General features: G+C 39.7%; 1 protein-coding gene across 3 annotated transcripts in view; it reads right to left on the bottom strand.

Annotated features, from left to right (window-relative positions):
• Positions 1-14,208, bottom strand: part of furinb (furin (paired basic amino acid cleaving enzyme) b) — an 83,190-nt gene that overhangs the window by 23,108 nt on the left and 45,874 nt on the right. For all 3 annotated transcript variants that reach the window (XM_069529279.1, XM_069529281.1, XM_069529280.1), the window contains 3 exons: positions 12,936-13,031; positions 11,271-11,399; positions 10,505-10,581 (listed from right to left, as the gene is read on the bottom strand). In XM_069529279.1, the coding sequence (XP_069385380.1) occupies positions 10,505-10,581; positions 11,271-11,399; positions 12,936-13,031 (302 nt within the window). The remainder of the gene's footprint in view (positions 1-10,504; positions 10,582-11,270; positions 11,400-12,935; positions 13,032-14,208) is intronic.

Raw genomic sequence — 14,208 nt, 5'->3', positions numbered from 1 at the left:
AGTCACTTTATGCAAAAAACACCAACGATCTAGTGAGTGACTTTACTGTTTGACAAAAATATGAGTGAGATGATTTAATGTCGCTGCTGGATATGCCAGGATGTTTGAACACAGAAAAAACTTAGCATCAGTGCTCAGCAGGACTGACCTGGCACAGTCAACCTGCTGCATTTCTAGATTTTAATGAACCAGATAACATTAAACATAACAACAAATGCAAATTAAATATTTGATAACATCCAAGACATTAAGTGCCTGCTCTTGTGAATTAATGTAGCCATGGGTCACTGCTGCACAACCAGTCTAATGCCCAGGCATCCAGAGACATATTTTTTTTGGAAATGATGCTTTAAGATGATAAATGCACAAAGGTTTGAACTTGTTTGTTGTAATATGAAATTTCATTGCAAATCAATGCAATTTATAAACAGGTACATATTCTGTCACATGCTCTAGGGCACAGAACGTAGAAATATCAATATGGGTCAAAAACATGCATAGTTACGACTCTGGCAAGATCAGAGACGTGGTCCAGAACATGTGCAGATATTTTTTGTATAAATATCAAATTCAAGCATCAACTGTCAATGATTTTGATTTAAAAACATACAAAGATCTTTTCCCCTGCAGCTTTTACTCATACAACTGAATTAAATTATTGAAATATCTGTTTGTGATTCAACAAGCCAATCAGAGCTTAGCCTGAGTCAAAAGAGGGTCTTGAGATCTGTGATGTCTTTAGCTGCTAATGTCTGTGCATCCATGTTATTGTTTCATCCACAGTTTTTATAAAAATGCCCCTCTGGTCCAAAGCACATATCCTCAAACCAGAGTCAGAGATAGGGTGAGGACACTAATAGAGATGCTGGACATATCAAGAAACAGCTGTTTTGAATACTATCTGCATGTGTGTGAATGAGTGATTGGCCTAGACTGAATTCAGCTGAGACAGTTTAATATATCGAGGGGGGAGGCTCAGATGCGCCGGAGCACAGAAAAGGGTTTATGGCGAAGCTACAATCTTATCCGTCAAATGTCCATGAAATGAAATGATTTCCCAGAAACTCGAATGAACGCCTCCGTTCCACATCCATCTAAAGTGGATTGAAAAAGGTGACGACAAATGAGGCCAGCCTGAAGAGCAGTTTGACAAGAAATGTTAAAGTTTGCACAAGAGACATGGACAAGACAACAAAAGGCTTTTTAAAAATAACACAGCGTCATCTCGGAGAAAAACAATCAAAGAAAATGAATCATTAGTGTGTGACCTGCAGGACTGTACAAACTACAGGATTTGTCCAGAAGACAAGCAGTGGAGAAAAAAACCCCCAACAAAGCTTGAAGCTGAGACAAAAGGCTGCTGATCCAGACACATTCTATTTACTGCAGCCAATGTGACCCACCTTATCTTATCAGGAGACACAAACGGGAAAGAGCGCTGTAATGTTTTTATCTCTCCTGCTGAGGACAAGGGACCATATTTTGTCAAGTCATTGCCTTGTCATTTACAGGGAAATGGAATCATGACAACATATGTCTCCAGACATTATGCAATGTACTGTAACCACAAACCATACAGAGTCATATGGGTTACTGTGCTTTCTATTAATGCACGCAGCATTCAGTCACTCACAGAAAAGATCAAATTGATTATCGTTGCATCAATTTTTGTATAATCATAAGTCACTTCAAAATATTTACTCTTAATTAAACAATATGTAAACGTACATAAACCATAAAAACAAAGTGAGCAGTTATGAGGTAAAATTTGATATCGCACTTCAGTAGATGAAAAGCTGTATCCTGGCCCAGCTGGGTTAATGGAAGCTCTAGCATTTGTAGGTTTTCACTTTTGGGATTCTGATATCAGAATAAAGTCAGAATAATGTCTCGTATTTGACATCGTTAAGCAATAACTCACTGCAGGCTAAGATAGTTCAAAGCTTTTTTGTATAAGCTTCTTTATAAAGCATTCATAAAGAATTGTTCTTACAAAGAAATAAGCAACATTTGTTGGCTGCATGCAGTGTAAGTGAGTTGCTATGCAACATGGTAACTTATTTCTCTTCATCTTTTTTTGAACAAATTGATTTCATTATTGTTGCCTATTTTGTGCAACCACTTCAAAACAGTCCAGGGTTAGAACGACGGCCTTGAAAACCGTTGAGAAGCTTTCATTTATTGTTAAGTGGGTGTATGTCACTCTGTGTGGGTAAGAAATTACTTCACTTTCACCGAGGCTACTGAGAATCTGGCAAACATGGTCAGGCACCAATCACGGAGGCTGTGATTGACGTTGTTCTGCCTGCTTATATAAATACTGTATATAGCTGGGACTATGGGAAAAAAACACTAGTAGAAATGGCTGTTTCTAAAAAGGAGATAACGTTTATCAGACTCAATCTTTCCAGTTGAAATTTTTCTTCACGCTCAACAATCTCTACTGTCGTTGCAAACTTGCAGTGAAGAAAAAGGAACCCTTGCTGACCCGTTCTTGTTGTCTCTACGGCTCTAGCCAAAGAGAGCCTGTGATGTGATCAGATGAGTAACCCCTCAACGAAGAACTATAACTTTCTCTTCAAAGCCTGTTCCACTGATTTATTTGTCTTCCATAAGGTCGTATGGTCCACAAGAGACAGATTGAAAAAAATCAATAGTCAAAATCGTAGAGGTGAAATATCCAGACATCATAGCAGCTCAAAAAACACTGGCTCTGACATTTCTCAGTGTGCAACATGACCACCATTTCATCAGACGCTCCCTGCCTCCTAGATATCTCTGTCTTTCAAACACCACAATGCTGTGAGTTAAATTTCAAGATGAAACCGAGATAACCTTGGATTCATCATTAGAGTCATTTTTCAGAAAGCTCCCCTCGAGGCACAGAGGACATGACTGTTTTAACAGGCTGAGTAGTCCTTTTTATCATGAGTAAACTGAACCTCATGAGTAGGTTTTACTGTGAGCTACAAGCAAATGAGCAAGAAAAGCACATTATTTCTCGGTGCTGGCAAGACATTCATTCTCAAACAGTACTTGAAGCTGAACGATGGACTCGGGTGTTGAGAATTTCTGTTTACAGCCGGAGGACGAATGCATCAACAGCAAACAGTCATGTAGTGTTTGTGTTATATATGCAGCAGGAGTGTTAAAACATACATCACCGAGTGTGACTGATGTCAAAGCTATGCCTGGTTAAACTGCAGGATCTGCCACTGTGCATTGCTTTGTAGGTTTATATCAGTTTTCAGATGAACTGAAAAGGGTCCGTTCCTTGCAGCTGCCAAAAGGATTAGGCTATTTTCTGCTCTGCTCGGCTCAGTTCAGCCTCAGGCAGGTCTGTTCTAATAGTTACACAGAAGTGGAGACCTTTTCATTCTGTGGGCAAACACAGCAGCATTGTCTCTGATGATGATCAGATGTACGAGTTTCAGGTTTGAGGTTTTAATGTTTTAGGTTTGAGAAAATGCCCCATCTTGAATAACTTTCTTTTAAAGTATTCCTAACAGTGATGAATCTAGAATACAATGGGCAGAACTTTGGAAAAGTTGTCAGTCCATCATCATTAAACAGACACAGTAACATTCACACCTTAATATAGAACCTCCAGTGCATTTGACAAGTCCTTATGTTGAAGGAAACCCAAGTAGACAAGGAGGGAATAAATCTAACTCTTCAAAGAAGGGGGCTCGGAATCAATGTCTTTTTTTACTGTAAGGCAACACAGTGGCAGCTGTGCTACACTCTGAATAAAATATAGTATTGCTCTGCTGTATGGAGCACTATTGTAGCAGAGGAAATAAAGTCTTTATTGTGGTTAAAGTGAGCGTTGCTCAATGATGAGGTGAATAGATGGATGCACTGAAAACAAATTAAAAAGATCTGCAAAAACAATAGAGAATGTTTAAGTTACTTCAAATGTGTTAAAAGAAACCACAGCAACCCAACTGGTTAAAAAAAAAATGGCTCAACATCGCCTCGATTGTCCAATCTTCACAAACCGCAGACACGACCGCTTTAAACATCCCATTCATTGGTATCCAGTCAACTGTGCAGAGTAATATTGACAGACTCTTAGTGATCAGTAATGTCTTGTAGAACGAGGTTCGGCCTTGGACTGCTGCTCCGATCGACAAGGTTCTATACCTCGTCCACATCTTTAGAAAACAGCAGCCTTGAATCTGCTGCCTTTGCCTTTGGTAAAAAACACAAGCAGTAGAGCAAACAGAAAGCCAGTGGAATTTAAGACAGGACAGGTATAAGACGAGGCCCCTGCAGACACGACGTGCCTAAAGTCTGCCTGGCTGTCCGGGAAATAAACAAGCGCTCTCCTATAGAATAAACATGATATGGGGACAGCAAATTTGCATTATTCAGGTTTGGGAAAAGGCGGCAGCTTTGTAAACTATAATTGATAAACTCGCGTAAACAGTTGAGGCAGCATGGGATGGTGTAAGAGTAAATAGTGGAAAATAGTTTTCTTGCTTTTCTTTTCCCACACACACACTGTCAAAAGTCAATTGAAGTGTCTGAGAAAACTTGAATCAAACTGTCAACTGTCGGGCTCACAATGACAAATGAAGTCTGGAAAGCCTCACATGAGTTTTGACTAAAGTGCCTTCAGTCTTTACTCGCTGAAAACAAACAAGAGCTTGTTTTTTTACGGAGTACATCTTCTACAGAAGCTTCAGGATTCAGACCTTCAGATTATTTTATGGATAATAAAAATGAAATTTTTGGGAATTTGCTCATTCATTTACTCTCCATAACTATCAGGATTAAGTTAAAACATGTCTAAAGAGATTTTAAATCAAAAAACGAAATCTGTCATTCATGAAAATATTCGTAGAGGGTCCTTCGACAGAAATTACACCTTTGAGTCTTCTTGGTTAGGTTCCTACAAACTTTGCAAACCTGGATTTGGGCAGTTTACCCCCTTCTTTGTGGCAGACCCTCTCAGGCTCCCTCAGAGTGGATGACAAGTGCCTATAAACTGCCATTGTCAGGTTTCTCCACAGATGTTCTTTGGGTTTTGAGTTTTGGCCAAGCTATCGAAGGACAGTCAGAGACTTGGCCAGACGCCACTACATTGTTGTCTTGGATAAGTGGTTTCGGTTGCTGTCATGATGACAGATGAATCGTCAGCCCTGTGTCCGATCATGTGTAATTAGAAGAGACTGTTTTTTTTTTTGATGTTGCATTCATCCTTCCCTCAATTCTGACCAGCCTTCATGTCCCTGCCACCATGAAGCCCCTCCAGCTGCCACCGTGCTTCACAGGGATGATATTAACCAGGTGATGGGCCGTGTTTACCAGACATACTTTGTCTTCACTACTTTACTCAGAGTGGCTTCACCAGGCCTGACTGATAGATGGCCAATTCGCTGACCAGAGCCCAGTTACTCAATTTGGCTGAATGTCCCAGTGGTGCCAAACTTTGTCCATTTTAGAATTAAAAAGTTTTAGAGACAGTTCTATTCCTCACCACAGATTTATAATGGAGGTCTATGGAGATTTTTTTACATAAAACAATATTTCCTTCTTTAGGTATTTTTTCTGTATTATTAGGTATTTGAGTCTTAGGGCCTGATATACTAAGATCCCAAATAAAGAGTGCTCAATTGCATGTGCATAATAACAGATTGCACATTTGGTTGGTGGGCATTTTGCAGGTGATTTACTAAAAATAATTGTGTAAATGATAACAACTACAAAGATGGTAGAGCAAGAGTATTTAATTGAGTGTTTTGCGTGAGTTACTGGTTTCCGCCATGGAGCATTACAGAGAGCAGAGTGACTGCAAGCGCAAAGCAAAATTTAAGTTTTTAAGTTAGTCAAAGAGGCAAACAAACATGTTCTTAAGCTACAGCAAAGAAATATTAATATAACCCAAAAAACACAATATGGGAGAGAAATAAATGCTGTGGGTAAAACAAAAGAACGACCAATGAAATAAAGAGAAGATGGCAGGACATAAGAAGAAGAACAAAAGAACAAATAGCTCATAATAAAACATCAGCAAATAAAACAGGTGGGGGACCGGTGGAAGAGATGCCTCGGACCAATATTGAGCAGCAGGTGCAGTTCACTTTATGCGATGAGCAGAAATAAATTGTTCTCTATGTCTTCTTCCATGCCATCTCCTCCACACCACAATAACTGCCGCCATCTGTGCAATGCTGTGCCAATTAGCTCCTACCTTTCAATCGTATTAACTATAGACGCAGTCACAATCACCACAATTATTTTCGGGCTTTGTAAATCACAATGTATGTGCTAAGTATTTGCATCTACTCCTCATACATATTCATTAAGGCAAACGTACTGAATGGACAGCACCCTTAATAGATCAGCTTGCATGTTTTTTTGTGGGTGAAATCAAGTTTGCACGTTTTTACATTTCAGATTTTTAAACTTTTCCTTTCTAAAAAATATGTCCTCTCTGTTATGTATTACTCGGTGTAGACTGAAACAATCTCTTCATTTTGAAATAAAAAGCTACAAGACGTGAAGATGTGATAGCAGAGAGAAAACACGTTTTGCATCTCAGAGACACAAGTGTTTGGTTTTGTATTTCTATTCAAACATGTTTTCTGCCCATTAAGCTGATTGCAGATTCTTGAAGAAGCCAAATCCACACAATACTGAGAAGCGATGTCAATGCAGAGCAGGTGTGACCTGCCTTTTCCCTCATTCTGATTTTTCCTGTATCACCTCCTCGACGACTCAACTTTGTTACCTCCATACAGCCTTGCTGTATGCAAACTGCATACAGCCTTGCTGTGGATTTGCAGAGCATAGGGCACCAAGGGCAGGCGCTTTCATTTGCATTCATGTACTTAAACAGCGTTGCAGGCCTTAGAAGCCACTTGTCTGGCGGCGTCTGGACAAGGACACGGCACCCGAAGATAGCATTTAAGCTCATCGCCATTTTCTTTTTTATTGGTGTTGCAGGCGGAATTCCAATTGGATTGAGATGTCTTTTTGATGTCAGCTAAGCACACAAAATAGTCAGTGCCCAGTTCAATGAGACTGCATTAAAAATGTTTTTGTGCAGACAAAACAGCACAGAAACAGTTAGAGTGAGAGCAAAAATCTGAGAGCAGAAGTTTTGTGATCACACAGCAACAGACTGAGCACAAGGAGAAGGTATCAAACCATGACGCGCAGGGCTTTTGTGCAGTAACATTATCTGTGAGTGCACACAAACTGTTCTGAGCTGAGCACATCTGCATGCGAGCAGCGTCTATTTGAGACGAGTGGGCAGAGTTTTGAGAGACATCGTTGCAAAATCTGACCATGAAATGAAGAAATGATGCTCTCAAAATGAAACATCCCGCTTTTGAGAAACGAGTTGAAAGATGCTCCGTGGATGTGATGAAAAATGATAGTGAGTTAACAAATGTAGAAGAAAATGATCGGTGTTCTAAACTGTTTCTGAAATGTGAATCTTTCATGAAGCATGATTAATGGGGAAAAAGGCAAAAGTTAGTCTTAACAAATGCTTGATGCCCTCATTCGAGACCACGCGCTTGCATACGGAAACTATATTCACAGGATGTAAAATCCTAAACATTTTATTTGATTATGTATGTAACCTACTTAAAGTGACCTACTCCACATCTTAATAATTGCAGGTGCCTCCACCAGCTGTTTAATGCAGGGGCTACCTGTCTGACCTTGACTAATGCTGCAAGAAATATAGCGAAATGAAACTTGAGATGTGTGTCTCCGGCAGCGATGGGTGCAGCTACATTTACGTTTTTCCCTATTCAGGGCTTTTCTGCTGAGGAAGCACTTTCACGCTCAGAGAAACAAATAGCTATTTGCCACCAAGGACGAAGCTATTTCACAGGGCGAGAGAAGCATATTAACACTTTTCTTCTTCTTTTTTAATGCCATCATTCAAATTAGCCATCACACCTCTTCCTTCATCCTCTCAGCATTTAGTATTAGTATTCAGGTGCTGATGGATTGGTTTGGGCTCAAGGACACACAAGGCTGTGTAAAATGTCAGTCATTTTCTAATAAAGGCTGTCACTGTGCAATCTTCCACACAGGCATATGGATGTCAATTAATGATCCCAATAGGAGTTAATAGCTGGTTAGTGTGTGTTTGTAGCTGAATACATTTGAAGAAGGGAGGAGAGTCAATTTAATTGTTTGGTTGTGCATGTCCGTATATGCTTTGGGAAATTCAACCTATTTTCACAGCCTGTCTACATTTAGTTTGAATATTAACATTGGCTATGTTTTATGCATTACAACTGTAATATATTATAATTGAGATATTTTATCACATTTCTTTAGATCCATAAATAATTAAGCAGGATTAAATATTAATGATTTCCGAAGACATTAAAATCTACAGTATGTTTGTCGCCAGACTGGATAATAATTCAATATCTTCATGGTTACAGATTTTAATGAATTCGGTTGAGATGATATGACATCATAGATCATATCGTATGGTCTCATTATACAAATTCTGTTAATCAAGCTAATTATTCTGAGAACACTTTAATTAAAAATGGTTTTGTTTGTGGTATTTATAGAGTTTAGCCTCATATCTTGATATATTTGATATATTAATATTGAACATATATATGGAAGACGTGCATATTGCTCAGACCTCTTGTCTCTCATTGAGGCTTTTCAAAATGTCAAGCATTTTGTTGTGCTGACAGGCTGTGGACAGGAGGTGAAATCAATCATGCTGTCTTCCACTCCTAACGAAATACATTCATACCACACTAATGGAGGAGAAGTACAAAAAAACAAGACAAATATTGTCATGATGGAGCCCAAATGGATTACCTTCTTGGCCTGATTCCAACTGGCCTTCAACCTGCAGCCCCTTTAAAAATAAAGGCCAGGCTGGTACTTTAGTGTCTGGAGCATCTCTATGGAAAACACCTGAATGGAGAATGTTTAAATTGGGTCTGACATGTCATCAGTACAAATGAACTAGCTTCATGACTATGTAAAATGCCTGCCCCCAACTCTCCTTTTCTTTTTGTTGTCCTATGAATATATTCATACAATCTCACTGTGAGGGGGCTGTGAGCATTACTCACTGTCGGCTTGTATTACTCTGGGTTGATTTACATAACTCATTGGACATAATTTGTCCACAGGTCATTCCAAACACGCTGACACACCCTTGCTTTTTATTCCATGCCCATAATTGATCCAGTCCAAGATAATTGCTCTGGCAATTCCAGTGACATGGGTAGTAGAGTGTGTGTGAGTGCGAATCTGTGCTCTCTGAGATTTTATTATGTGGGTGAGTGTGACTCTCTGAAGCAGCAGTGTGCTGCAGTTAGGGAGCTGAAGTGGACCAGAGGCAGGAGTAATCCCCTCCAGTAGTGCTTTGTTCCATCAGCAGGACAGAGTGGGATCTACTCTACACTGACAGCAAGGGCCGGGGTCGCTGTGCATGGCTGGACTCGAGCTGTCGACAGGGACGAGAAAGAAGGCCCCTGCTTAAAGGCCTGCTCACGCCAACCTCTTTCATGATAAATAAATACTGTAGATGAAACAAATGCTACTACGTGTACAACAGAAGCAGCTTAAAGAGATAAACATTGTGAAAGTGTGAAATAAGAAATCTGCAGAAACGGCTGGATTTTCATACAAAAGTTCCAGTATCTTCTGGAAACTTGTTAGGCTTATTTAACAACCACAAGAGGATGCTGCGCTTTGAATCTGAAGAAAAGAGACAAAAACAAACAACAAACAACTACAAAAAGACTTAGTGGCAGTCGTCCCAGAAAAGAGAGATTTGAGACAAATCCTGCTATGCATTTCAGAGGCGAGATGTAGCTTCTCATCTGATCCAGGGGGATTGGACTAAGGCGGAGGACCGAAGAGTTTGCAGGGACGAGGGTAGGGGGAGGAAGGTTTAGGATTTGCCCTCGCTACAGCTTTAGTATTCCATCATTAAAATTTATTTTAATGCGATCACCAAACACTGGAAGGGAAAAGGATGAATCACTGAGGGCAAGTAAACAAGTATCGTATTAGCAACAAATAAGTGCCAGAGTAGCTGTGGGGCTGTGCAGGCTGGAACTTAAAATGCAGCCACAGCAGCTTGGCTTGCGTACTGTGGCAAGAAAAAAAAAAAGGAACAATCTTTCAAGAGACTGTGCAGAATGAGTGCGCTACTGCTTTCAAACTTTTTATAATTGGGTTTTTAAATGTAAATACTTCGGCCAGAAGCGCTGGACCATAAGAGTTGGTGCTTTCTCATCAGTATCATTCTCTGTCAACAAACAGTTAAAGGGAGCAAGTCCCAGTCATAAACAACAAAGGTTTGGACAAAGCTTGTTTGATAAAAAGAAAAATCCAGATCCATATTATTTGTCAGTCTATGGTCACGTCTACTTAAGCTCACAATAAAATGAACTGTGTCTGCACCAGTTTTCCAAATTTCCATAAAGTCTGAAAGCCTGTTTTGAATCAGTAAAGCCCAATTCAGGATCGTGGCTTTGACTTGAATTACCTGTTCTCATTTCGCTGCGTGTATCTTGGTTGGGGATCAGCGTCTCCGTCATTGACATCATAGCTGGCCTCAGGGTCCTAAGAGACACAGGAGAAGGGTTAGCGATGTACATTGTGAAATTGTTGAACCATTTAAACCAACCACCATTAACCGAATAGATTCAAATGCTATTTAATGGACGAGAGTCTGACGCATTAAGAAATACCAATGCAACAAGAGGTACATTTTTTACATGCATGTGCAAACAGCTGCACAAACAGTAGAAAATGAATTTCACTCGTTGTCATACAACTGCTGTGCTGCTGCACACACTCTCTCTCTCTCTCTCTCTCTCTCTCATACACATGTCTGCAGCAGGAGTCAAGAGGAATCCAGTTGAGAGGAGGCCCGTTGAAACATCAATAAATCCAAGTTTTCAGAGTCTTAGATGGGCAGACATCAACATAACTTCCTTTAGCTGTACATGTTCCCGCGGCTGCGACAGGCACGCGGTCACTCCGATGCACAAACACTCAGCGGGCAATCACAATAATGAATCCTCATTAACAAGCCAGGCCTACTCAGTCCTTTTAACAGACAGCTTTTCTACTGATTTCTATTCAGAAATAGCAACATTTCCACAGAGTGTGCTGTCAGTGTGGTGCGTAGTCTGTTAATAATGAACTAATTAGGACTCCAATTCTAACACTTAACCATCTCTTCATGCTGTCGGTAATCTATTTATTTATTTATTTATATGTTCTTCTACAGTGTGTTTTTGACTCACATAATTATTGATGAGATCAGGATGGTCTTTCTCAATGCCGTCGTCCAGGATAGTCACCACAACACCTCTTCCTGTGTAGCCTTGAGCCCAGGCGACTTTGGTATTCAGGTCTTGATGCGTTGGGGTGGTCTGGAACAGACACAGATCTGCGGTTCAGCTGTCAATCTGCTGTGATGGATACTTCCCAGAAGTCCAACAGAAAATAGTCAGACAGTTGAATCATCTGCAAAGATGTTTCACTCATGGCAAAAATGTGCTAAAAATAAAATACTCAAAACAGAAATTAAAAAAAAAAGGAAGATAAGAAGTGTTTCATGAACACGTAAAATCCAATGTTATTGCCTCATTGCTGCGTATCTACCTCCTCGGGCTGAGCTGCCCATTGTGAGCATCCTACTGTAGTTAAACTGTCAATACACAGTCAGAACCTGTGTCAGGTCAGACATCTTGGTGGGAGCATTTGCCTCACTTGCAAGAGAAGAAGCAAATCAGGGATTGGATACAGAGATGCTGGTAGTAAATTGTGATTTGGATGAACAGAAAATTCCTACTGTGAAAGGTGTGAAGAGTACGTGATGGATAGATTGAGCGATGAAAAGACATCGCAGACGACCTGTTCTGCACCAATAGACAACTTTGCTACAGACCCATGAAAAGGATTTGAAATACCTTATTTTTATTGTGCTACCAAGAGAAAAGCCACTGGTGACATATGCCCTCAGCTAATGTAGAATACTGCAAAATATGAAAAAAAAGTGCTCGGGCGATAAGAGCTCTAATGCTGAATGACACATGTGGTTTCACAACATCCATTCACTGGTGATTTATGTCTGGGATAGTCAAAGTTGTCATTAATCCGTTGCAGTGACAGAGGATTTGTGCATAGGAAAAAGGAAATAGAGGGAAGATTAGGGCAAATTGAAGCATCTCTGAGAAAAGCTGCAAATAACGACACAGACAGAGCCAGGGACATTTTCTATCAATGTTTCACAGGTGATACAGTTTAGTAGTGGATGTGTCCTGACATTTCATTTAACATTCAACCAAGCAATCCAAAGTTGCCTGGCATTATACTTATCATTTGACTTAGAAAACCTTGTGTTGTTGGGGACACTGATTAAACTACGGCTGACAGGGTTTGTTCAAGAAACAGCAATTCAATTTATACTTATCTGACCATGTAGGTCGTTTTATCTCTAAACTGAGAGAATCCAGGAAAGTGGCAACAGCTTTTTGCTCAAAGTTTGTTTTTCGATATAATGTTTGGGTCCAATCACTAAGGCCCGGAGGATATTTTGATTTCATTAAAATGTTTTTATGCTTTTGGTTCTTTATTTTTTTTGGGTCATTTTTGGGAAGTAATATCTTAAATTATAATTCCTTGCCAAACTTTATTTTTTTGCCAATACTTTATTTCTCTATGACCAATGGCCATGAAGATATTAAGAATAAAACATGTGACATGTGAATGTCATCAACATCATCATTACCATCTGACGTCAGACACCTTGACAAATTAAATGGCCCTCGATAAAAAAAAGGTTCCACACCTCTGTTTTAAAGAACCTAGTATTGAAAAATACCCTCATACCCTCATTTTCAGCATACAACCATACAGTCCGAATAACGAGGTCTAGGCTGTAAAGATCAGACATCGTCACCCACCAGGTACCACTGCTTGGGGAAATCAGGGTCTGTGGGATCTTCATACACATCCCTCCTTTTCCTTTTTCTCACCACTTGCTGCTCCATCCACAGGACCTGCAAACACACACACACGAACACACACTAAATAAATTCAGTTTACACAGTGTCACATGCTATCGTGCCATTTCCAGGGCTATGATTTGAAATTGTTGGAATGTCTCACAGCTTGCAGATGTGGAACAATATGTCCTCAGCTGCGTTCAACAAGTAATGACTTAGAGAGACAGATGCAAACATGTAAAGCAAATCCAATTTATTTCAATCCTGAGAAGCATAGTAGGGGGCTTTGAAGTCCTGGAGCATGCTGGGATATGCACCGTCTTGGTAGGGGGTGGGCGACAGCAAATGCTAATATAGTTTGTGTAATTAAATACGTAGTTTGTTACAAAAAACATTATATATGGTCTCATGCTTTGATATAATATTAATTAAACAAAAGATACTAACTAAACAAAAGATAACTATATATTTTTCTCCCTTTTTTTAAAATATGTTATATATGAATATGGCATCTGGGTTTTGCATCGCACTCACATTTATCTTCCATAGCAGCTTAAGAAAATGCTGCTGCGACTTATTATTGTCAGTGATAAATGCGTCCTTTGCTGATGTTTTGCTGAGGATGACAATGTTTAAACTGGAACCACTTTTGTATCACTCGAGTGAAGCGTGTCTAAACTCGTTTCCTTTACAACACCCGGCACATCTTCAAAGCACAACTTGTTATTGTATCATATTCCAGTTCTTTCTGTAGTTTCTTTTTTTCTTTTGGCTCGTTACAGTCAGAGAGGATCCTGGTAATGAGGCTTCTCTTACTTGCTTGATTATATGATTACATGCTCTTGTAATGTGCACGACCTGAATGAAAATGAAAAAAAATGCCCCAAACAGCTACAGATTGTGGTTTTCCTCCAAACCTGTAGTCTAAAACTAAGCCTGGGAGAGTGAAACCATTAACCCTATTCAAGTCACCCTAGACTAATTAACATTTATCTCATTTCATTACATTCAGAACCGATTCGTGACCGACCTCCCTGCACGACTGCACATCACATTATCAGAACAAAATTACGGCTGATACATGAACCAGGTTACGATCCGTCTGCGGACAGATATCGTTGAATATTTAGTGTTTCATTTATATAGTCAATTAATGCAAATGATAAAACATTAGCAAATTCAACTCACGGCTCAGTCATCATCCTGAGAAAACTGACTTAAAATCTATTTC

The sequence above is a fragment of the Paralichthys olivaceus genome, chromosome 7 (assembly GCF_024713975.1).
Source record: "Paralichthys olivaceus isolate ysfri-2021 chromosome 7, ASM2471397v2, whole genome shotgun sequence".
Lineage (NCBI taxonomy): Eukaryota > Metazoa > Chordata > Actinopteri > Pleuronectiformes > Paralichthyidae > Paralichthys > Paralichthys olivaceus.
Note: the sequence above shows the minus strand (reverse complement) of the source record. Positions and strands in the feature narration are given on the sequence as shown.